Below are 22,882 nucleotides of genomic sequence, written 5' to 3' on the forward strand. Positions count from 1 at the left end.
AGTTATTCTCAATCATGGCATGATTATGAATGCAATTAAAATATATTCTAAGATCATCAGATAGTGAACACCGATCCTAACATTTATAAAAACAAGAAATTATAAGTCATGACAAGGGTAGAAAATTAAAGAGTGAATATAAGTAAAAAAGCAGAATCCTATTTTTGTTGCAACTTTTTTCTCAAATCATTTTGATATTGTTCCTTTATCCATCTTCACAGTGAAAAATCGTTTCATAAACACTTTCATTTTTTTTCCCTTTCTCGGATCCGTTTATACAATCTTGAATAATAAATCTGAACTCGCAATATTATGGTTATACCACCATTGGCCTTAATTGTCCTTTGTCGTTCATCATCACATAATAATACTGTAGACACCAAAACTTTATCGGATCAAATCCATATGAAATTTGGGTTAAGTCCTAAATATAAGATACTACAAGTAGAGTGCGTTAGAGTTTCTTGGAGGCTACTCTACTTGAAACCCCTAGCTTTGAGGCTACTCTACTAAAAACCCTAGCTACACCTATAAAAGGGGTCATATATTCCCTTTGAAAGCATCTCGAAATTCCATAAAAATTTATGGAATATTCACAAAGAGATCAAAGATATCAAATAGTGTCTTTCTCAGAGCCACCGAAGTGATCAACATATGTTCTTCCTTTTCCTGGAGATCAAATACATCCTAAGGAAGTTCGCATCATCCTACGTTCGAGAAATACGCTGGTTAAGCCCATCGAATCACGGAAAACGATCTAGAAAGAAGAATCAAGGGAACAAACATAATTGTACCTGCATCATGTTATCAATAAAATTATATTTTTTCATATTTATTGTGATTGCAACTTATTTTTATATCACAAATAATTTATTGCAAACAAATACCTATTTGATATACATGATAATTGACTTCTGCTTTCCCACAACAATCCGATTATAATAAAAAACTTGTTAATGCAAGGGCACTTCAATACACAGCACCGGTATCTTACCCTGCAGAGTGAAAATTAAAATAGAAGACTTTGAACCCTTATCAACAACATCCATTTTCCACTTGGGACTAGTATGCAATGCCTACAATATTTCATATCACAATAGAACTCTCTTCTCCATGTCCATATATTAGGGATTTGTCACGACCCAAATCTCACATGTCGTGATGGTGCCTATTGCAATACTAGGTAAGCCGACAACCACAATAAATCACACATTCTTTAAGTTTGAAAACATGATAAAACAAGTTTAAGAGTAAAATCTCATAAATACTAATACGAAAATACCGCGACTCAATACAATATTCCCCTAAAATTCGGGTGTCACAGAGTACATGAGCATCTATACAATAACATGGTCTGAAACACTGTCTAGGAAGATAGAATAGTATAATAATAACTAAAAGATAAAGGAGGAGAGTCAAGGTATGCGAACGCTAAAGCAGCTACCTTGAGAATCTCCGAACTGATAAGGCTCCGAAATCGGCAACCATCGTACCCGGAAGTACCTGGATCTACACACGAAGTGCAGAGTGTAGTATGAGTACAACCGACCCAATGTACTCAATAAGTAACAAGACGAACCTTGGGCTGAAAGAACTGACGAGCTCAACATGTACAATCCAAATATAGAAATAATGGTACAGAAATGTAGACATGCTTTCAAATTCAACAGTTAAATCTCAAACATGTAAAATATGCCAAGTGTAGCTGAAATGAGGAATGATACATCTCGATATTTACATGTCAATTATGTATGCCAACTGTAATGCAAAATACTGATGAAGTCATATACATACTCTCAGAGTATCAAATCACTCAGTCCTCCCATTCATTCAATCCTTACAGCCACTCATTCCTCACAGTCACTCAGTCCTCACAGCCACACAATCCTCCTAATCGCTTGGCACTCGCACTCAGTAGGTACATGCACTCACTGCTGGTGAGTCAGACTCTGGAGGGAGGATCCTACCCAAGTGCTATAATAAGCCAATCATGGCATGAATCAATAAAGCATGCTGCAACGTGCAGCCCGATCCCATAAATATCCTCACAATCAGACCCTCGGCCTCACTTAATCATTAATTTCTCCAGTCTCTCGGGATCATAGGTATCATGATAATCAACCAAAATAATGAAGATATGATGTATCAATAAATGGCAACAGAGACTAAGATATGATATGCAAATGATAGTTGTGACTGAGTACAAATTGCAAATAAGCAAATAATTCAACATGCAACACGACCTCTGTGAGTCCCAACAGTACCAACATGTAGCCTAAGCATGATTTCTAACATGAATCACAGCTCCAATTTCTTTAACACATGGGAAATACGTGGAAGATAACAAGTTATATGACTACACAGTTTTACGAATTCGACAAAGTCACAATTCCTATGGTGCATATCCACACGCCCGTCACCTAGTATATGTGGCACCTCAACACCAATTACATGACATGTAATTCGGGAAATCATACCCTCAGAACTAAGTTTAGAAGTGTTACTTACCTCAAACCGTGCAAATCACTACTCCAATAAGCCCTTACCTCGCGAATCATCCTCTAAATGCCTCAAATCTAGCCACAAACAACTTTATATGATCAACACAAGTTATAGGATTCAATTTCATATAAAAAAGCTAAGCTCTTAATCAAAAATCAAAAAGTTAACTCAAAAGGTCAAGTCCGGGTCCACATCTTGGAATCCGACAAAATTAATAAAATGTGAACACTCATTCAACCACGAGTTCAACCATACCAAAATTACTCAAATCCGATCACAATTCGACCTTCAAATCCTCAAATTAAAGCGGAGGAATTGTCTACACTTTTTCCTCAATTTGTCAACCCAAATCACTAATTAAATGATGAAATTAATGATATATTCATGTAATTTAACCAAAACTAAGTTAGAATCACTTACATCAATCACTCTCTTGAAAATCTCTCCAAGAATCGCCTCAATCCGAACTCCCAAAATCAAATTATGAAAAATGACTCAAACCTTCGTTTTTGAGATTTTTATTCTACCGAGATATCACTTCTTCGCGATCGCGAAGCACAAACCCAAAGGCTGCCCAAGTTACTCTCCATGAACGCGGAATCCCATACGCGAACGTGATGCATAGGCTTCCCAGACCTACGCAATCGCGAACTACCTCACGCGATCGCGATGAACAATGCGCGTGAACCAACCTTCTCCTTTTTCTTCTTTGCGGACGCGACTACACCCACGCGCTCGCGATACGCTAACTGCTCTAGCTACACGATCGCAGACCTTACCTCGTGATCGCATAGAATAATTTTCCATCTCTGACCAACAACCCTTCACGATCGCGACATCAACTCAGGATCACGTATAATAAAACCAGTAGCAGAAATCAGCAGTTTCTCCAAGGTTCCAAATGCGCCAAACATGGTCTGAATCACATTTGAGCCCCCCGAAACCTCAACCAAACATACCAACAAGTTCTAAAATACGATACGAATTTAGTCGATGCCTCAAATCATATCAAACAACATCAAAAACATGAATCGCGCCTCAATTCAATCCAAATGAACTTATGAACTTCTAACTTCTACCTTCGATGTCGAAACCTATCAAATCAACTCCGATTGACCTCAAATTTTGCACATAAGTCATAAATAACACAACGGACCTATTCCAACTTTCAGAACTAAAATCCGAGCCGGGTAACTACAAAATCAACTCTCGGTCAAACTTCTCAACTCTTCAAACTTTAAATTTTTCAACATTCGCCATTTCAAGGTAAAATCACCTACGGACCTTTAAATCAATATCCGGTCACACTCTTAAGTCCAAAATCATCATATGAAGCTATCAGAACTCTCAAAACTCCATTCCGGAGTTGTTTACACATAAGTCAATATTCGGTCAACTCTTTCAACCTACGCTTCTAACCTTGGGACTAAGTGTCTCATTCCATTCCGAAACATCCCCGAAACCGAACCAGATTGAGCATAGAATAAGCAGTAAATGGGGGAACGAGGCTACAACAGTCAAAATGACCGACCGGATTATTATAGGATTAAATTATATAGTTAAGCACCCAAAACAATTTCAATTGAGAATAAGAGAAGCAAATATAAAATCAATAAAGATGGCACATAAACTTTCCTTGTAAATTCTAGAACGGGAGAAAATCACGAGTGGCGATAAGCCAACAAATTTATTATATGAGGAGAAGTACAAAATGTACTTCTCACAGAGCACATAGAAGCACAATAAGGATGAAGAGAATTAAAGGTTCTCAAAATAATCTCTCTCAAAATAAATTGTTGTGAGCTTAGTTCGTATTAGTTTATTCACCGTATTAGTGTGCATGTAGTTGCAACTTGTCTTCTTCTGGTTTGGTATGTTATATTGTATGTGATAGTGATTCCCCTTATTCTACCGTAGGTATAGTGTTTGTGGTCTGGGATGGTCGAGTGAGGACATGTCCTCGAGTGGAACGGGGGTGGGGCGGGAGGTAGGGCAGGGGTAAGGGGTGGGGCGGGAGGCAAGGGAGGTAAAGGGAACAAGGGTGTGTGTAGGTTGAGAATTGGGTCATGGAACGTAGGTACATTGACGGGTAAGTCTATAGAGTTGGCGGAGATCCTCTAGAAGAGGAGGGTCAATATAGCGTGTGTCCAGGAGACTAGGTGGGTAGGGTCGAGGGCGAAGGACGCGGACGGGTATAAACTTTGGTACTCAGGAGTCCAGAAAGGTAAGAATGGAGTGGGCATCTTGGTGGATAGGGAACTCAGAGAGTCTGTGGTCGAGGTTAGATAAGTGAATGATAGATTGATGATTATTAAGTTGGTGGTTGGAGAGTGCACCCTAAACGTCGTTAGCGCCTATGCGCTGCATGTGGGCCTAGATGAGGAGGTTAAACGACGCTTCTGGGAGGGGTTAGATGAGATTATGCGTCAGGTTCTGCCTATTGATAAACTATTCATATGAGGGGATTTAAATGGGCATATTGGGTCGATTGCAGGTGGTTATGGCGAGGTGCATGGAGGCTTCGGTTTTGGGGAGAGGAACGGAGGAGGTACATCGCTGTTGGACTTCACTAAGGCTTTTGGGTTGGTGATTGCGAACTCTAGCTTTCCAAAGAGGGAGAGGCATTTGGTTACTTTTCAAAATGCAGTGGCGAAGACTCAGATTGACTATCTCCTCCTCAAGAGAGGTGACAGAGGACTGTGCAAGGATTGCAAGGTAATTTCGGGCGCGATTGTTGCTCTTGGTGATGGACGTTGGTATTATGTTAAAGAGGAGGAAAAGGTCTACTCGAGGATGTCCGAGAATCAGGTGAGGGGCCTTAACTAAGGATAAAGCCCAAGAGTTGGAGGGGCGGTTGTCGACTATGGGAGCTTGGAAGAGCAGTGGTGACGCGAGCACTATGTGGTCAGTGACAACAGACTGTATTAGGGAGGCTGCGAGAGAGGTGTTAGGAGTCTCGACGGGCGCCTCTGGTGGGCACAAAGGAGACTGGTGGTGGAATGAAGTGGTTCAAGGTAAAGTGGAAGCTAAGAAGGCGGCGTACCTGAAGTTAGTGGAGAGCATAGATGAGGAGGAGAGGCGAGCATGCATGGAGAGGTATAAGACAGCTAGGAAGGAGGCTAAGCTGGCGGTCACGGAGGCCAAGACTGCGGCTTATGGTCATATGTACGAGGAACTGGGGAAAAAAGGCGGGGAGAAGAAGTTATTCCGGCTGGCCAAGTTGAGAGAGAGGAAGGCTCGGGATTTGGACCAAGTGAGATGCATCAAGGACGAAGATGGTAGAGTATTAATGGAAGATGCCCAGATTAAGAGGAGATGTTAGACTTACTTTCATAAACTTCTGAATGAAGAAGGGGATCAGGATATTGTGCTAGGCGAATTGGAGCATTCCGAGAGTCACCGTGACTTTGGGTACTGCAGGCGTATCGAGGTTGATGAGGTCGTGGGAGCTATACGTAAGATGAGTAGGGGTAGAGCGACCGGGCCAGAAGAGATTCCAGTGAAATTTTGGAAGTGTGTGGGGAGAGCAAGTTTGGAGTGGTTGACTAGGTTGTTTAATATTATTTTTAAGGCGAAGAGGATGCCGGATGAGTGGAGGTGGAGTACGGTGGTCCCATTGTATAAGAACAAAGGTGATATCCAGAGTTGTAACAATTATAGGGGTATCAAATTACTGAGTCATACCATGAAAGTGTGGGAGAGGGTGGTTGAAGTGAGGGTGAGGATGACAGTGTCTGTATCAGACAACCAGTTCAGGTTCATGCCGGGTCATTCGACTACAGAAGCTATACACCTTGTTAGGAGATTGGTGGAACTATACAAAGAGAGGAAGAAGGATCTGCACATGGTCTTTATTGACCTAGAGAAAGCGTATGACAAGGTTCCAAGAGAAGTTCTCTGGAGATGCCTGGAGGCAAAAGGTGTGTCGGTTCCCTACATTATGGCGATTAAGGACATGTATGATGGGGCTAAGACTCGGGTTAGGACAGTAGGAGGTGACTCTGAGCATTTTCCGATTGTAATGGGGTTACACCAAGGTTCTGCGCTCAGTCCATTCTTATTCGCCTTGGTGATCGACGCGTTAACACACCATATTCAGGGGGAGGTGCCATGGTGCATGCTATTCGCCGATGACATAGTTCTGATTGATGAGTCGCGAGCCGGTGTTAACGAGAGGCTAGAGGTTTGGAGACAGGCTCTTGAGTCTAAGAGTTTCAAGCTGAGCAGGACGAAGACGGAATACCTGGAGTGTAAATTCAGCGCTGAGCCAGGGGAAGTGGCATGAATGTGAGGCTTGAATCACAAGTCATCCCGAGTAGAGGCAGCTTCAAGTACCTTGGTTCGGTTATCCAGGGGGAAGGGGAGATCGACGAGGATGTCACACACCGTATTGGGTAGGATGGATAAAGTAGAGGTTAGCATCTGGAGTCCAGTGTGACAAGAGAGTGCCACCAATATTCAAAGGTAAGTTCTATAAAGCGGTGGTTAGACCGGCCATATTGTATGGGGCTGAGTGTTGGGCCGTTAAGAACTCACATATCCAGAAGATGAAAGTAGTAGAAATGAGGATGTTGAGGTGGATGTACTGGCACACTAGGATAGATAAAATTAGGAATGATATTATTCGGGAGAAGGTGCACGTGGCTCCCATTGATGACAAGATGCGGGAAGCGAGGCTTAGATGGTTCAGACATATTCAAAGGAGAAGCCCAGATGCTCCGGTACGGAGGTGTGAGCAGCTGATTGTGGAGAGCACGAGAAGAGGTAGAGGGTGGCCTAAGAAGTATTGGGGAGAGGTGATCAGACAGGATATGGCGAGGCTCCAGATTTTCGAGGACATGACACTTGATAGGAAGATCTGGAGGTCGAGTATGAGAGTTGTAGGTTAGGATGTAGTTGAGTCTTGTTTTACTTCGTACCATTGAGGGACTAGCCAAGTAGGATTTTTGTCTAAGATAGCTAGTGACAATGTTATGTTTTACTACTTCGCTTTTCAGTGCATGTCCTATTTACTAGCTATCGCTTTTGCTTTGCATCTTTCTTTTGCATTTCATGGTGTTCCTATTTTTCCTATGATTGTTGTGGTGATACAAATATTCTCCTTTTGTCCTTTTATCTTTTTGTTTTCTTGAGCCGAGGGTCTTTCGGAAATAACCTCTCTACTCCTTTAGGGTAGGGGTAAGGTCTGCGTACACACTACCCTCCCCACACCCCATTAGTAGATTTTACTGGGTTGTTGTTGTTGTAGGCTAAAGAAATAGTTACTTTATAAAATTATTTATTACATGAATATATATACAAATGCATACACGTAATCAAAAAACTAGTTATTTAAAAATTAAACCATACAACATACAATAGAAATTAGGAGTATAATACTAATATAATAGTTAAACCATCCAACGTACAGTAGAAATTAGGAGTACATTACTATAGTGGGTAGCTATCTACCCAAGAGCCTTATATATGATTTTGGAGATATTTCTAATCTAATACAATATTAAACTGCAGTACTAAATAAGAGTAATATTTGCAGTCAACAAAGCATAAAGAGTAGTAAAGTGGTCTATCGTGCCCATTTAACAATAGTGTGAAAGCACATTAGAGTGCTCAAGTGGTTCACCGTCCCCAACCCCACAAATAAAGAAAAAGTCGCACCAAATAGTCCAACCATTGGTCGATCGTCGTCTTTTATATTTTTATATTTGGACTAGAAAGTTTGATCACTTTTTTAAATATTATAAATGGTCACAAAAAAAAATACAGGCACACACAATGGGAAATGGGAAATGGCCAAGGACTCTCCGACAGGAATTTACTTCCGAATTTAACATCCTTTTGACGTTCTCCGGCCACTTCTTCCGATCTTAGCTTGCTAACAATCTCCTTCACTATCTGCTCTATACAATCCGCTTCATTCCTACCAATATTAATGAATTAATTCCAAATCAACTCATCCATCAGTTGATAAATGACCTAAATTAATTAATTAAATTTTATTTGCTAGTATGAATTGAAAGAAAACAAACTTTTTCCATGAACAACCAAAGGTTAAACAATATATGCATGCATGACCCGTGGAAGATTAATTTTATGCACAGGCCTAAAAGATAGAGTAAACTTACTTCTTTCATTCAGCTACTCCATTTAAATGAACATTCATTTCTGAATCTCATCGTCAAATTCGAATCTCTCCAGAGAAACAAATAAGATCAATAACTTTTCTAATATGAATGATTGATCTGTAATGACCCTATATTATTTCATTATTATTACTTTTTTTTATTACATGATTCCTCACATAGAAATAAATATAACATTGAATCCATTTGATTTCTAAAAGGAACTACAGTAATACTAACCCGTCATGTGTCTTGCGGAGATCCAAGCCTGATATATTTCCTGCTTCATTCAAAGCATCCCTCCATCTTTTCACCCTTTCTGATCTTCCAATCTCATCATCATTTTCACTATCATCAGCAAATGCCTCGGCCAAGCTGTTCCTTTGCCTTCGTACTTCCGATGGTTCCACGTCGTAGAATATCGGTATCACAATCTTCTTTAACAGTTTTCTGCAATCCATAATCTTTACAACTTCATCCAAACAATCTTTAGATAAAACAAAATTCTCGCAGAAGACAACAACTATAATCTGGGATTCTGCAATAGCTCTGGACGAATCCTTTGAAACCGATGTTCCTCTGTCTTGGTTCCGATCATCTTTGAAGGTGTAAATCCCTTCTTGTTTCAAAGCTCCATGCAAATGGCTGACGAAGGTTTGGCCTATATTTCCTGTCTCGCTAAAACTCAAATACGCATCGTAACTGAGTTCTGGTGCCATTTTTGTTGATTGATGGTGAAGTAATTGCCGGAAAATTAATGATTACTGTGCAGTTGGCCGGACAGGAAGACTTAGCTTAGAATGTGTGAATGCGAGTGCAGTACGTATTGTTCTAACTTCTAAGGAAGACTTGGGGTCAACTCATCCCAAGTCTTTGTTTTCTTCAAAATGACTTGGGGTTTGTTTAACTTTATTTTCCAACACTAATTGTTCTTTCCTATTGTTGTATTTTACTACAAGAGTGAGTATTAACACCCTCAACTTCCACCCACAGGTTGTGAGTTTGAGTAACCTCAAGAGCAAGATGGTGAATTCTTAGAAGAAGAGAACCAATGGTCTATCGGAAACAGTTTCTCTACTCCAGGATAGGAATAAGGTATGCGTACACACTATCCTCCCCATATTCCATTAGTAAAATTATATTGGGTTGTTGTTGTTGTTGTAGTAGTAGTATTATTGTATTTTACAAGTTAAAGAAAAAAGATTTACTTACCACACAATTTGGATAAGACTCTATCCATTTTAGTGTCTCTTCCTTTCTTCAAGTTCCTATTTGGATGAGAGCCACGTGTCATATTTAAAAATTGAAGGTTGAGATTTAATTACCAAAACAAGGTCTTAACCATGATTAGAATAATAAATATTTACTTTATTTGTTCTTCAACTTTTTTGTAATCCCATGATTCTAGCTAAAAACATTACCTAATTCATTTTTTTTAAATCTCTCTTTTTCCTACTTTAATACGAGCTCATCTTTTCTTTTTTTAAACATATTTTTTTCTTTGTTTCAAATTCAGTCTTTATATTTTGAGTTAATATTTTCTTGATTCTTTGTTGTATTCTCTTTTTCTTTAATTTGTTTGGTACTTCTTTTCCTTTTTTTCTTTAACAACTGACAAATCAATGAGTGGCTTGCTAGAGTTTTAACATCCTACATATTTTTTTAACTTAAATTATACAAATATCTTTTTATTTTTTTAATTTTAATATTATACGTTAATTCAATTTTGTCTTATTGTTCTTACTAATCATTAGATGCCTATTTTCCTCATCTTTGTTGGGAATGTAAGAAGAACTGGACAAAAATAAAGAACTCGTACCTATACTAAAAAAAATAATTGTCAAAATAAACAAACAAACAAACAAAAAGAGAAGAAAATCTCGTAATAAAGTAGGAAAAGAGATTTTAAAAAAAATGAATTAGGTAATGTTTTTAGCTAGAATCATGGGATTACAGAAAATTGGAGAACAAATAAAGTAAATATTTATTATTCTAATCATAGTTAAGACCTTGCTTTGGTAATTAAATCTCAACCTTCAATTTTTAACTATGACATGTGGCTCTCATCCAAATAGGAACTTGGAAAAATGGAGACATGGAAATGGAGAGCAGTCTCGTTCCCATAATTTGTTCTAAACTAAAATAAAGTGAAAAAAATGAAAAGAGTCCTAATAACAAAAAATCTCCTTATATTCTTTTCGAATACTGTAATAAGCCCAAACTAAATGTGATAAACTGAGTATTTAGAAGGGATAATACATAAACCTCCTCTATATTTTGCTTCATTTGTAACGTTCATGATTAAATTATAGTTTAACTTAATTAAAATCTGAATTTTAAATAAATCAACTAAAGTTGTATAGTAAGGTCACAAGCAATTATTTTTAACCAAATATTTAGTAGATCTTTGCTAATGGAAAACAAGAAGGCAATGTTAGCTAAAACAAAGTAAAGAATTCTTATTGAGCACTAAATGAAGCCGAACAACAATGTTGACAATTGAAAGTAATGTTGTAATGGTTCCAATATAGTAACAGCAGGTGAGACAGATTGAGAAACGGGAACAATCATGGCGAAGGGGATATTTATAGCATTAACTAATCGTAACTATCCCCTAGAATCTCTCTCGCACGTTGTATCAGTTATCTAGGGGTAAATGTATATATGTTATAAAATAAAAGCAACTTAGTAAAATATGAACAACACATGTTGTTATAAAATAAAAGTAATTTGGTAAAACATGAACAAGGAATGGAGATAGAGAGAAGGAAGATATTTTCTTCTTCAATTGTGTATATTTTCTTATCTATTACAAGGCCTTTATATAAGCATGAAAAGTGAAGAAAAATATGTCATTGAATATGTCATTAAGCATAGAAATATGTCATTAAGCATTTGAGAAAATCATGAAGGAAGAGTAGACATCCACCAAAATTTGATTTTTCTTATAACACTCCCCCTTGGATGTCCATAGATAATGTGTATCGTTAAAACCTTATTAGGAAAAAACCATATGGAAAAAATATCCTAGTGAAGGAAAAAGAGTACACATGTTTAGAAATCCGTCTTTTGGTTGCCTCGTTAAAAACCTTACAAGGAAAACCCAGTGGGACAAAATCTTGTAAGAAAAAAAGAGTACAACGCGTATTAACTCCCCATGATGAGAGCATCAATTCGCATCCTTGAGCCTTCGCATCCCAATCTTGTACACTAGTTTCTTGAAGGTTGACGTCGGTAGAGATTTGGTGAACAGATTAGCCATATTATCACTTGAACGGATTTGTTGCACATTGGTATCACCATTCTTTTGAAGATCATGTGTGAAAAATAACTTTGGTGAAATTTGCTTTGTCCTATCCCCTTTATAAATTCTCCCTTCAATTGGGATATGCATACTGAATTGTCTTCATACAAAATTGTGGGTAGTTTGTCACACTTCAAACCATATTTGTCTCGAATAAGGTGTATTATAGACCTCAACCATACACATTCTCGACTTGCTTCATGAATAACAATTATCTCAGCATGAAGTAGCCACGATTGATTTTTTAGTCGATCGCCAAGATATGACAGTGCCTCCATATGTAAACACATAGCCTGTTTGAGATCGAGCCTTATGTGGGTCATATAAATACCTAGCATCGGCATAACCAACAAGATCGGGACTACAATCATTGCCATAAAATAATTTGATATCGGTAGTCCCTTTTAGATACCGTAATATATGTTTGATTCCATTCCAATGTCTCCTTGTAGGAGCAGAGCTATATCTTGTTAAGACATTAACTGAAAAAGTTATGTCTGACCTTGTAATATTAGAAAGATATATTAGTGCACCAATTGTACTAAGATATGGTAATTCGGGACCAATAAGCTCTTCATTATTTTCATGAGGTCGGAATGGATGTGCTTTATCCATATATAATCGCTTTAAAATCATTTTAGTGTATGCTGATTGATGGACAAAAATTCCATCTTTCATATACTCAATTTGTAGACCAAGATAAAATTCTGTCTTTCCAAGATCTTTCATTTCAAATTCTTTCTTTAAATAGTCAACCGCTTTAGGAAGCTCTACTGCTTTAGGAAGCTCCCTAGGAGTTCCAATGATATTTAAATCATCAACATACACGGTGATTATAACAAATTTAGATCCAGATCTTTTTATAAAGATACAAGGACAAATTGAATCCTTCTTGTACCCTTCTTTCAACAGGTACTCACTCAGGCGACTATATCACATGCGCCCTGATTGTTTCAATCCGTATAAGGATTTTTGAAGCTTTATTTAATAGATTTCTTGAAAACCTTAATATGCTTCAGAACAATTTAAATCCTTCAATGATTTCCATTATACGCATATCATATTTTTCTTGTATTGCCGGATTAAAACCTGAAATGGCGACATCTACCACAGGAGAACATGTCTCTATATAATCAATGCCAGGATATTTACAAATTTTCTTGTGACACAAGTCGTCTTTATGTTTATCGACTTGACCTTTTTTTTCGCACAAGAACGCATTTATACCTCCATTGGCTTTATACTTTCAGGTGTTGGGACTATCCATCCAACTTCATATTTTTCAGGTGAAATCAATTTTCATTGCATATTTTTTATTTGGCCAATCATTTATCTGTCCAAATTTCATGATAGATTTGAGCTCAAGATCCTCGTCAATATTAATAATATTGAGCGTTACATTATATTAACAATATCGTCGACGATCATTTTATATCGGTTCTACTATTACCCAATAAAAACATAACTTATTGAGATTTCTTTATCTTATTATTTTTAGGTACCTGAGCCTTTCCTATGAGGTCTTATGAAGTGTTATGTCGTGGTGCTCTTCTAGAGCACTTGCTTCCTTATTATGACCATCTTGAACATTTGCTCCTCTCCTTTTTAAGGAGTTTTATCTTTAGAACTGATTAGTCTATTATGCTTCATGCATGCCATAGACTCTATTCATTATGAAATTTATTTTATTTGGAGCATTAGCAGCTGAATATGATATTTAACTTTGGGTCAGCAAATACGTCTGGCAATATTTTGCAAATGAATTATTCCTTAAACTTCAAGTTCACATTTTCTCATACGAGGATCTAGATGTACTCATAATAATTCATTACATGCATTACTTTTTCAGCTGCCCATTTTCTCCCCCTATTGTTGGGATCACCGACACATATCCCCAGCCTTATTTGGGGATCCATCTTTGTACATTGTGGTGGAACAATTAAATCATATAACACATTCATATTTCTAGATAAAAATTATTTGGTTCCTGACCCTGAACTGATTGTGATAGGGAGAACTTATCTTAATTTGGCTAGATGCGTACAAGTGCTGTTGTATATTAAATAATACATCACATACCAAATTTTATTTTGGCAATTTTGTTCTCATAACTAATTGTTTAGCTATAATTGGAAGCATACAATTTCTGCTAAACCAACTTGGATTTAAACCAGTATTATCAAGATAAATAATCATAATTTATTTTTTAGAACTATGCTCTAATAATTTGAGCAATCAATCTTGCAAAAGCCAAACTGCAAGTTGATAACAAATGCATATGTGACCAAAGAATAGATGCATCTATTAAAATTATATAATAGTAAACGGTCGACATGGCAGGTGATTGGGCCCATATATTTATCACCTTTTATTAGTTCCAAAAATCAAAGGATTCAATCCCAACTTTAACTGATATATCATGAGAATAAGCATCACAAGAGAATTCTTGAAAAATCTTATATTTCTTCAATATATGTCAATGTAATTCTCAATTAATTTTTCGCATTATAATTGAACCGAGATGGTCAACCGGTCATGCCAACTAATATTTGTTTTAGTAAACCTCTAGTTTACTTGTGACATATGATTCCATCATTATGCTTATATTTGTGTAGTATAAATAGAAATAAAATAGGGTAATCTTTTATATTTATCCGTTATGATTATAGAAATATGAAAATATTCAATATTCCTTTCATTTATAGTCTCAATATGCCAACCACTTTGACTTATACATTTGAAACTCAAAAGGTTTCTTTTGAGACTTTACAATATCAATGTCGTGAATACTTTTATTCATCCGGGTAGTAACAAATTAATTTTTTCGGAGCTCTTAATAACTTTTGTACTACAAGATCTTTTGTCACACCATTCATATAGTAAATGTCTCCTTCATGGAGAAAATTATATCATAATAAATTGTCATTGTCAAAATCATCATAAGCAAAGTCATTTTTTACTTTAATTTTGCCTTTAATAACCTTCTATAAGGCACAACAAAATATATTTTTTTTGGCGTATCACATGTACGCGACCAATGACATATTCATGTAACCACAGAATAATATTTATTCTCTTTATTTCACTCAAACCTCCCTCAGAGGTGAGTTGTGTGGTATTCATCCAATCACGCATTGCATGTCTTTATTCATTACTTTTATTACATATTACAACATTCACCTTTAGGAATGGGTCTGCATTCTCAATGCTTATCACAAGTCACATTCTCTTCGGCGTGCTTTATTATTTTGCATACCAATTTGATGGTAAATATTGCCTTCACATTTTGAAGAACTATTATTATTATTATTATTGTGAAGGCAATGTTTACCTCTTGAGTTAAACTATTCATAATGTCATTTGGATATAATTCTCAATAATAGACTTTCGTTTACTCAAATCAGCTAAGTAATTAGTGTCAAACAGATATATGAAAATACAAAATAATATTAAAAATTCACATGTGGTCTTTGCTACAATAAGCTTACTTCAAGATGAAAGTGATATGACTAGAACATTAAAGATAAATAATGTATCAAATAGAATAATATAGTACTACTAGTTACCATGCACTTTTATGGAAACTAAGTATTATGCTCTCTAGAAAAACAAAGAGATATAGCAGAACCTTTAATTGAAAAAATCATTGACAATATTTTTAACATTAATGAAAAAGTCAATACTGGAATGACTCTACTATCTTGTTGCCTCCCACATCAGTTAAAAATAGGAGCAGTTATGTATTTTAAGTCACAAGAAACTAAACCTTTTTTTTATTTATTTAATGGAGTGTACTAAGAATATCGTGTACAAATAATGAAAAATTGGGTTGCAGAGATACAAACTCACTCGATTTTTCAATATACGAGAATTAAAAGCTTTGATCGGCCAATGCTAATTCAAAATATTTTTCCATTTGGTTCGTATATTTATTTATCAATAATTTATGCTAGTTATTCTATTAAGATTACCCGAGAGAAACTTACCTCACATTACCTTTTTAAAAGTCAGAATGGCGCATGATGGTCAAGCATATATTTTATAGGAAAACGTTCAGTTAAGGGAAACTTTACATAAGGTTCTTGCTTTTTTTTTAACTTAGGAACCAAAGTTCCTCAAATGACTTTGCAAAAGCTGTAGTAGCTCCCCAATTTCTTGTACTTCTTTTGGTCTTTGGTTTAGTACGTAACTCTTGACTGCATCATTATATACTTCTGATTCTTATAATAAGATCTATATAACCAGGATACGAGATGAAAGAGATCAGATCAAACTTACAACAAATATTAGAAACTCGTTCATTGAAATGGATATTGATAATGCAACAAAATAAAATAAGTAAAATATGGAGTAGTAATTAGTTTACATTTAAGTATTTTCCTTTATAAAGTAAAACACTTAAGAATATGAATGGATTTGTAAGAAGAAAATACTTAGCATTGGAAACTTTCATAACAAATAAAGAACGTATGAGAAAAACGAATAGGAAAATAAAATAATTAAAAAGGATTAGAAAATGTATCTTAGCATTAGCATTATATGCCTTATCACAGTGTACTGGTTTCCTCAACCTTATTGTTACTTCAGTTATGTTTGATACCATTCTTTGAAATTACTAAATGAGAAAGAAAAGCTTATCTCTTCAAAATGAATATTAGGCATGGCAAGAACATGCCTTTTATGATGTAGGACAATTTTGTAGATGTAAGTAACTCAATTGATTAGGGCATCGTGCTGATAACATGTTATAAAATAAAAGCAACTTAGTAAAACATGAACAAGACATGTTGTTATGAAATAAAAGCAATTTAGTAAAACATGAACAAGGAATGGAGATAGAGAGAAGGAAAAGATTTTCTTCTTCAATTATGTGTATTTTCTTATCTATTACAAGGCCTTTATATAGGCATGAAAAGTGAAGAAAAATATGTCATTGAATATGTCATTAAGCATAGAAATATGTCATTGAATATGTCATTAAGCATTTGAGAAAATCATGGAGGAAGAGTAGACATCCACCAAAATTTGATTTTTCTTATAACAATATCGCAGTAGTTATATTACTTGGGGGCGTAATTGTAGGAAGCGGTTAATGGTGGATCTCGATATTTGGGGATCCATTGACTGAGAAGATATCTATTCGGACACTCGTGACCCTCCGGGTTTGTTGGCTCACAACACATATCTATCAGACGCCCGTGACTATCCGGGCTCGAAACGACTTGAATTGACAGATGATTCTGGGACTGCATTCTTGTTAGTCATTCATCGATCCAAAGGACTATAGATGACTTGATACTAACTAGGAAATACTTGATGAAATCCTTTTCCTTTGTCTTTTACCCTACTCGTGTTCTTGAATTTTTCCCAAATATAACAACTTGTTCCATGCAATCTTCTCTAGTATCAGACCGCAACCTTCAAATGACTGAAGCCTCTGCTACCCCTAGTTCTGACGTTGTTGAAAGGCATTCTCTATCTATCGTTACCATCGTCAATGAGATAAAGGAGGAAGAAATTGGAAGCAAAAGGTGTCACCATCTGTCACGACCCAAAATCCACTAAAGGCCGTGATGACGCCTAACACCGCCGTCAGGCAAGCTAATAGTGATTGATCAACTTAATTACTCATTTTTAGTATTTTGAAATCATAATTTCCATTAATTAAATAGAATGAAATAAAATTTACAAGGTAAAATGATAATAATTACGTGAACTACCATACCAAACAACCAGAAGAAGCCCCCAAAACCCAGTGTCACAAGTGCATGAGCATCAACTAGGAGATATTATAAAATACAACATTTGTCTGCAATACAAATTAGACAAGAGAACATAAATAACTCTGATGGAGACTCTGCATGCTACGGATTGTAACATGAAATGCAGCTCACAGTAAAGTCCCCGCAATGGTCGCGTCTTTGCGCCCAAGAGACCACCAGATAAATATGTACCTGTACAATAAGTGTAGCAAGTGCAGCATGAGTACGTAAATCAACGTATACCTAGTAAGTATCTAGCCTAACCCCAGAGAAGTAGTGACGAGAGGTCGACATCGACACTTACTAGTGGTCCAATAAATCATGTACAATGAGAAGTAAACAAATGTGAGGCAAAGAGTAAATAAATGAAATAAACAAGTATAAATACGTGGTACAATCCTCCTCTCCACAATAAACTCAAGCTCTCATTTAGCAAATTCCTCCTCAACCGGAGCATATATATATATATATATATATATATATATATATATAATGGACCTCACTAGATAGGTCATCACAATCCAAATTAGGAAAACTCGTAGATACCCTGGCTTCTTGTCAAATATTACGCACGATTCCGTAAGAGTATTTTATAGAAATACTGAGGTGTACGGCCCGATCCCATCATACTGTGTGCACTGCCGAGGGTCGAACGTCACGAACCATAGATGCATCTATTATACTGCCAAGGCAAATGACCCGCTCCCATGAGAGTGTAGTACATAATCTTGTCGAGGCTAATGACCCGATCCCATTAGAATAAGAAGCGTTAACGGGTCCTTGACCCCACTCATGAATAACGTGTGAGTTATAAATTTTAAGGAAAACCTTTCGATGAAAACGAAGAGCGTGGGAGAAATTCGTAAGAGCAGCACAATTATTCTGCAGCTAATCATGAAGCTCGTCAAATCTCTACAGTAGTAAATCCAGTCACAAGTCATAATGTAAATAAAGGAATTTAATAGGCAAGAGGCAACTCAAATAGTACAGTTATAGCATGGCAAAAACCTAAGTCTACCCGGACATAACATGAATCTAACTACGTACAGATTCTCGTCACCTCGTGCGTACGTAGCTCCTGCAACAAGTAGCACATATCAATTACATCACCTAGGAGTAGTTTCCCTCTCACAAATCTAGACAAGAGACTTCCCTCTCCAAGGCTGGCTCCCATGGAAGAATAAAAATAAAAATGAGCCAAACCCACACACTTAAACAAGCCCCCTGCCCAGCGATCATGGCACCTGCGTACCACCACCGCATCTACTGCTCTGCATGTCATGATCCAAAATTCAAACCATCGTAATGGCACCTAACCCAACCCGCTAGGTAAGCCAATTAACAAAATAACATAATATAATAACACTGATGTGAATCAAAGATGAGATAACCGAATTTTATACAACTCCCCAAGGATTGGTAGTACAAATCATGAGCTTCTAAGATTTAGAATTTACAAAGCAGGTATGAAATAAAGTACATCATCTGTTTGAACTATACAAGAACAAATCAAAATTCTAAAGTTACCAAGATCAAGAGACAGCTATGACCGGAACGCAGGTACATCTTTAGATCCAGCTCCTGCCGTGCACATCAACATCAACATCCAACATCTGCACACAAGGTGTAGAAGTGTAGTATGAGTACAACCGACCCCATGTACTCAATAAGTAACAAACCTAACCTTAGGTTGAAGGTAGTGATGAGCTGGGACAAGGGTCAGAGTCCAACTCCAATAACTAGCAACAATCATAACAATAATAATAAAATTGTACATGAAAATAACTCAGAGGTAAGATGCTCAACTCGTTCTCAGTTATAGAAAGATAGACATGCTTTTCAAGTATAACAATAAATCCCAAATCTATCACCGAAAACACCAAAAGCATATGAATAACTTTGAAAACTTTGATCTTTTTTCAAAAATCTTTCAACAATAAACCAGATGTTTCATTTTCACATAGCATGAGAAAAATACATCTCTATGCCTACATGTCATTAGACAGGTGAAATCATGAATGTCACCAAAATCGAGTAGCATGAGAAAATGCATCTCTATGCCTGTATCTCAAGTACGCATGTCAAATGCAATACATCTCAACGATGAACTCCTGTGTTCACGCTCTCAGAGTACTCAATCTCACTGCCTCGTATTCTCACTCATCATGTTCAATACTCAGCACACTAAGTCACTCAATACTGTACCGGGCAGATCCAACCCACATGCAAATAAACCAAGGCAGATCTAGCCCAAAGATGCAAATAAACCAGGGCAGATCGAGCCCAATGCAAATGATTGCTAGCAATTGCGCCCACTATAGGTATGCAGAATCCGGAGGGGCCAATCCAGCCCAAGAGCTGTAATAAGCCAAATCCTGGCATGAATCAATAAAGCATGCTGCGGCGTGCAGCCCGATCCCACAAATATCACTCACAACAGTCCCTCGACCTCACTCAGCCATCAATCTCTCCAGTCACTAAGGCTCACAACACTCATGCTAAGCAGCCCAAATCAATGATACGAGATGTGACAATATACGATAACAGAGACTGAGATATGATATGAAATGATGAATGCGACTGAGTACATAACTGTAATTAAGCAAATAACTCAACAGCAAAAAATGACCACTGTGGGTCCTAACAGTACCAACATATAGCCTAAACATGAATTCTAATATAAATTACAGCTCAAGTGCTCTAACACATAGAGTGCAGTAAAATGTTCAGATAAGATAGCTACATAGTTCCATGGAATCGACTAAATCACAATTAACGTAGTGCACTCCCACACGCCCTTCACCTAGCATGCGCGTCACCTCAACATCAATCACATAACACGTAATTCAGGGTTTCATACCCTCAACACCATGTTTAGAAGTGTTACTTACCTCGAACAAGACAAATCCAATACCGAGTAAGCCAAGCGATGCTCACGCGTGTACCGAGTTCCGAATGACTCGAAACTAGCCAATAGAAACCCAAATACATCAAATAATGCCAAAGGAAACAAACCTAATCGATAAAGGTCGAATCTTTAATGAAAAGCCCAAAATCAACCCAAAGGTCCAACCCGGGTTCGTGCCTCGAAACTCGACAAAACTTATTAAATCTGACAACCCATTCAATTACGAGTCCAACCATACTAGTTTCACCTAAATTCGACTCCAAATCAATGTTCAAAACCCAAAAACTGACTCTATGAAACTTTAGGCTAAAATCCCCAATTTCTCTTTAAAATTCATAATCCAAATACCAAAAATGAAGATAGAATCACGAAATAAAATCACAAGTGTGTCAAGAATGCTTACCCCATGTCACATGGTGAATTTCCTTTCCAAAGTCTCCCAAACCGAGCTCCAAAATCCAAAAATGAGAATAAAATGACCAACTCTCGAAAATATAGCTTCTTCCCAGCGATTTTTGCTTTTGCGAATAAAGGGCCGCTTCTGCAGCATCGCTTTTGCAACAAAATTCCCGAGTCTGTGATCACAACTAACCAGCCGACCCCTTGAACCTGCAAAACAATATCCGCTTCTGCGACATCGCATGTATGAGCTCCTCTTAGTTCCTACGCAAGACCCCACTTCTACGCCCAAACTCACCGCATTTGCGCCTTCGCAGATACGAAGAAACCTCCGCTTCTACGGACTCCTTCTCCCAGCAGCACTTCCGCCTCTGCGATTCCACTGCCGCTTTTGCGGCTCCACACCTACACCCATAGCTCCGTAGATGCGGTCACACCAGAAGCCCAGCTACACCAGCCTAGCCAAAAAATGATCCAAACGAACCGAATCCCGTCCGAAACTCCTCCGAGCCACTTGGGACCTCGTCCGAATATACCAACAAGTTCTAAAACATAACACAAACCTACTCGAGGCCTCAAATCATACATAACAACATCAAAATGACTAATCACACCCGAAATCAAACCTAAATGAATTTTAAACTTTTAACTTCCAAAACTCGCGCCGAAACATATCATATCAACGCGGAATGAACTCAAATTTTGCACACAAGTCCCAAATAACATAACAAAACTATTCCAATTCCCGGAACCACAATCTGAACCCGATTTTAATCAAAGTCAACTCCCGGTCAAACTTATGAACTTTTCAATCCTTCAAATTTCCATCTTTCACCAATTAGTGCCGAATCCTTCTAGAAATATTCAAATGCAAATCCGGGCATACGCCCAAGTACAAAATCACCATCCGGACCTAACAGAACCATCAAAACTTCGTTCCGGGGTCAAATTCACAAAAGACAAACTTAATCACCTATTCCAACTTAAAGCTTCAATCATGAAATTTATTCTTCCGAATCAATTCCGAATAATCTGAAAACCAAAACCGATGATTCACACAAGTCATAATACATCATACAGAGCTACTCATTCCCTAAAACTACCGAACGAAGTGCAAATACTCAAAACGACCGATCGGGTCATTACATCCTCCCCCACTTAAACATACGTTCGTCCTCGAACGTGCCAAGAGACGTTCCAAAGACATCAAATCGCAGTGTAACCTTACCACGCACATACCTGGGGGTGATCCTACATTACCCTATTCCATATAGGCATGACAACATAACATAACTAAGGATCATTACTTCAACCTTAGCCGGTGAACCACATAATCCAATTTCCAACATCCAGAACTTCGTACAAGATCCGAACCTCGTATCTACATACTGTATAACTCTAAACAAGTTGTATCAATCCATAACCATAACCCTAGATGTAATCACATGATATATCGCATAACTCGCGTACTAGTAGCAATAACTCCTGACCACAATAACTGTTCCAAACAAACCAAGTACCGGTAATAAACCTCATATCAAATAAAATCTCGTTCTAAAACCTTCGTACACTGCCAATGATGAACGAAACACGCCGAAACTCATAACCACTTATCAGATCAACAAGTCGTGGAGCTCCATCTCCTTTTACAAGAACTATAGCCAATTTCTAAGCTGATCAACGACATTGTCCCTTCAAATATACTGCAAACAAATCTGGTAGCATCTATTCTAGGTCCAATGACCTTACTTTATCAAGCCCATCTATCCTGCTGACATGCCACACCAATGCTACCTAGAATAACAACCCGTGAAATCCGTGCACCAATAAGTAACAACTCCAATGTACCTAAAAACAAAAAATGACTCAAATGAGAGAACCGCCC

General features: G+C 37.3%; 1 protein-coding gene and 1 long non-coding RNA gene across 11 annotated transcripts; one reads left to right on the forward strand and one right to left on the reverse strand.

The window, feature by feature from the left end:
- Positions 1-305: 305 nt before the first annotated feature.
- Positions 306-9,501, reverse strand: LOC142180349 (TMV resistance protein N-like). Of its 10 annotated transcripts, XR_012708863.1 has the most exons (5): positions 8,865-9,495; positions 2,509-2,576; positions 1,445-1,509; positions 888-995; positions 306-794 (listed from the first exon to the last, which is right to left on the reverse strand). XR_012708863.1 is itself a non-coding variant. In XM_075252257.1 (3 exons), exons 1-3 carry the CDS (start codon positions 9,341-9,343, stop codon positions 758-760), a joined length of 624 nt encoding a protein of 207 aa, XP_075108358.1. In that variant the 5' UTR covers positions 9,344-9,501; the 3' UTR covers positions 312-757. The 10 variants fall into 10 exon arrangements, 7 of the variants coding, with proteins under 7 accessions (XP_075108358.1, XP_075108360.1, XP_075108359.1 ...); XR_012708862.1 differs by lacking the exon at positions 2,509-2,576 and having other exon boundaries at positions 309-794; positions 8,865-9,497; XR_012708864.1 differs by lacking the exon at positions 1,445-1,509 and having other exon boundaries at positions 309-794.
- LOC142180350 (uncharacterized) lies at positions 9,402-14,515 on the forward strand. The gene is made up of 4 exons (XR_012708865.1): positions 9,402-9,521; positions 9,618-9,719; positions 13,179-13,214; positions 13,427-14,515. It is a non-coding gene; the product is annotated as an uncharacterized LOC142180350 (long non-coding RNA).
- Positions 14,516-22,882: the final 8,367 nt, after the last annotated feature.

This window comes from Nicotiana tabacum, chromosome 4 (genome assembly GCF_000715075.1).
Source record: "Nicotiana tabacum cultivar K326 chromosome 4, ASM71507v2, whole genome shotgun sequence".
In the NCBI taxonomy this organism is placed as follows: domain Eukaryota; kingdom Viridiplantae; phylum Streptophyta; class Magnoliopsida; order Solanales; family Solanaceae; genus Nicotiana; species Nicotiana tabacum.

Excerpts from the sequence above, each read along its gene's own strand:
- LOC142180349 (XM_075252256.1), bottom strand. The coding sequence starts at position 9,343 with ATGGCACCAGAACTCAGTTACGATGCGTATTTGAGTTTTAGCGAGACA. Across the intron at positions 8,423-8,864 it reads CTCCGCAAGACACATGACGG|GAATGAAGCGGATTGTATAG; the intron begins GTTAGTATTACT and ends TAATATTGGTAG.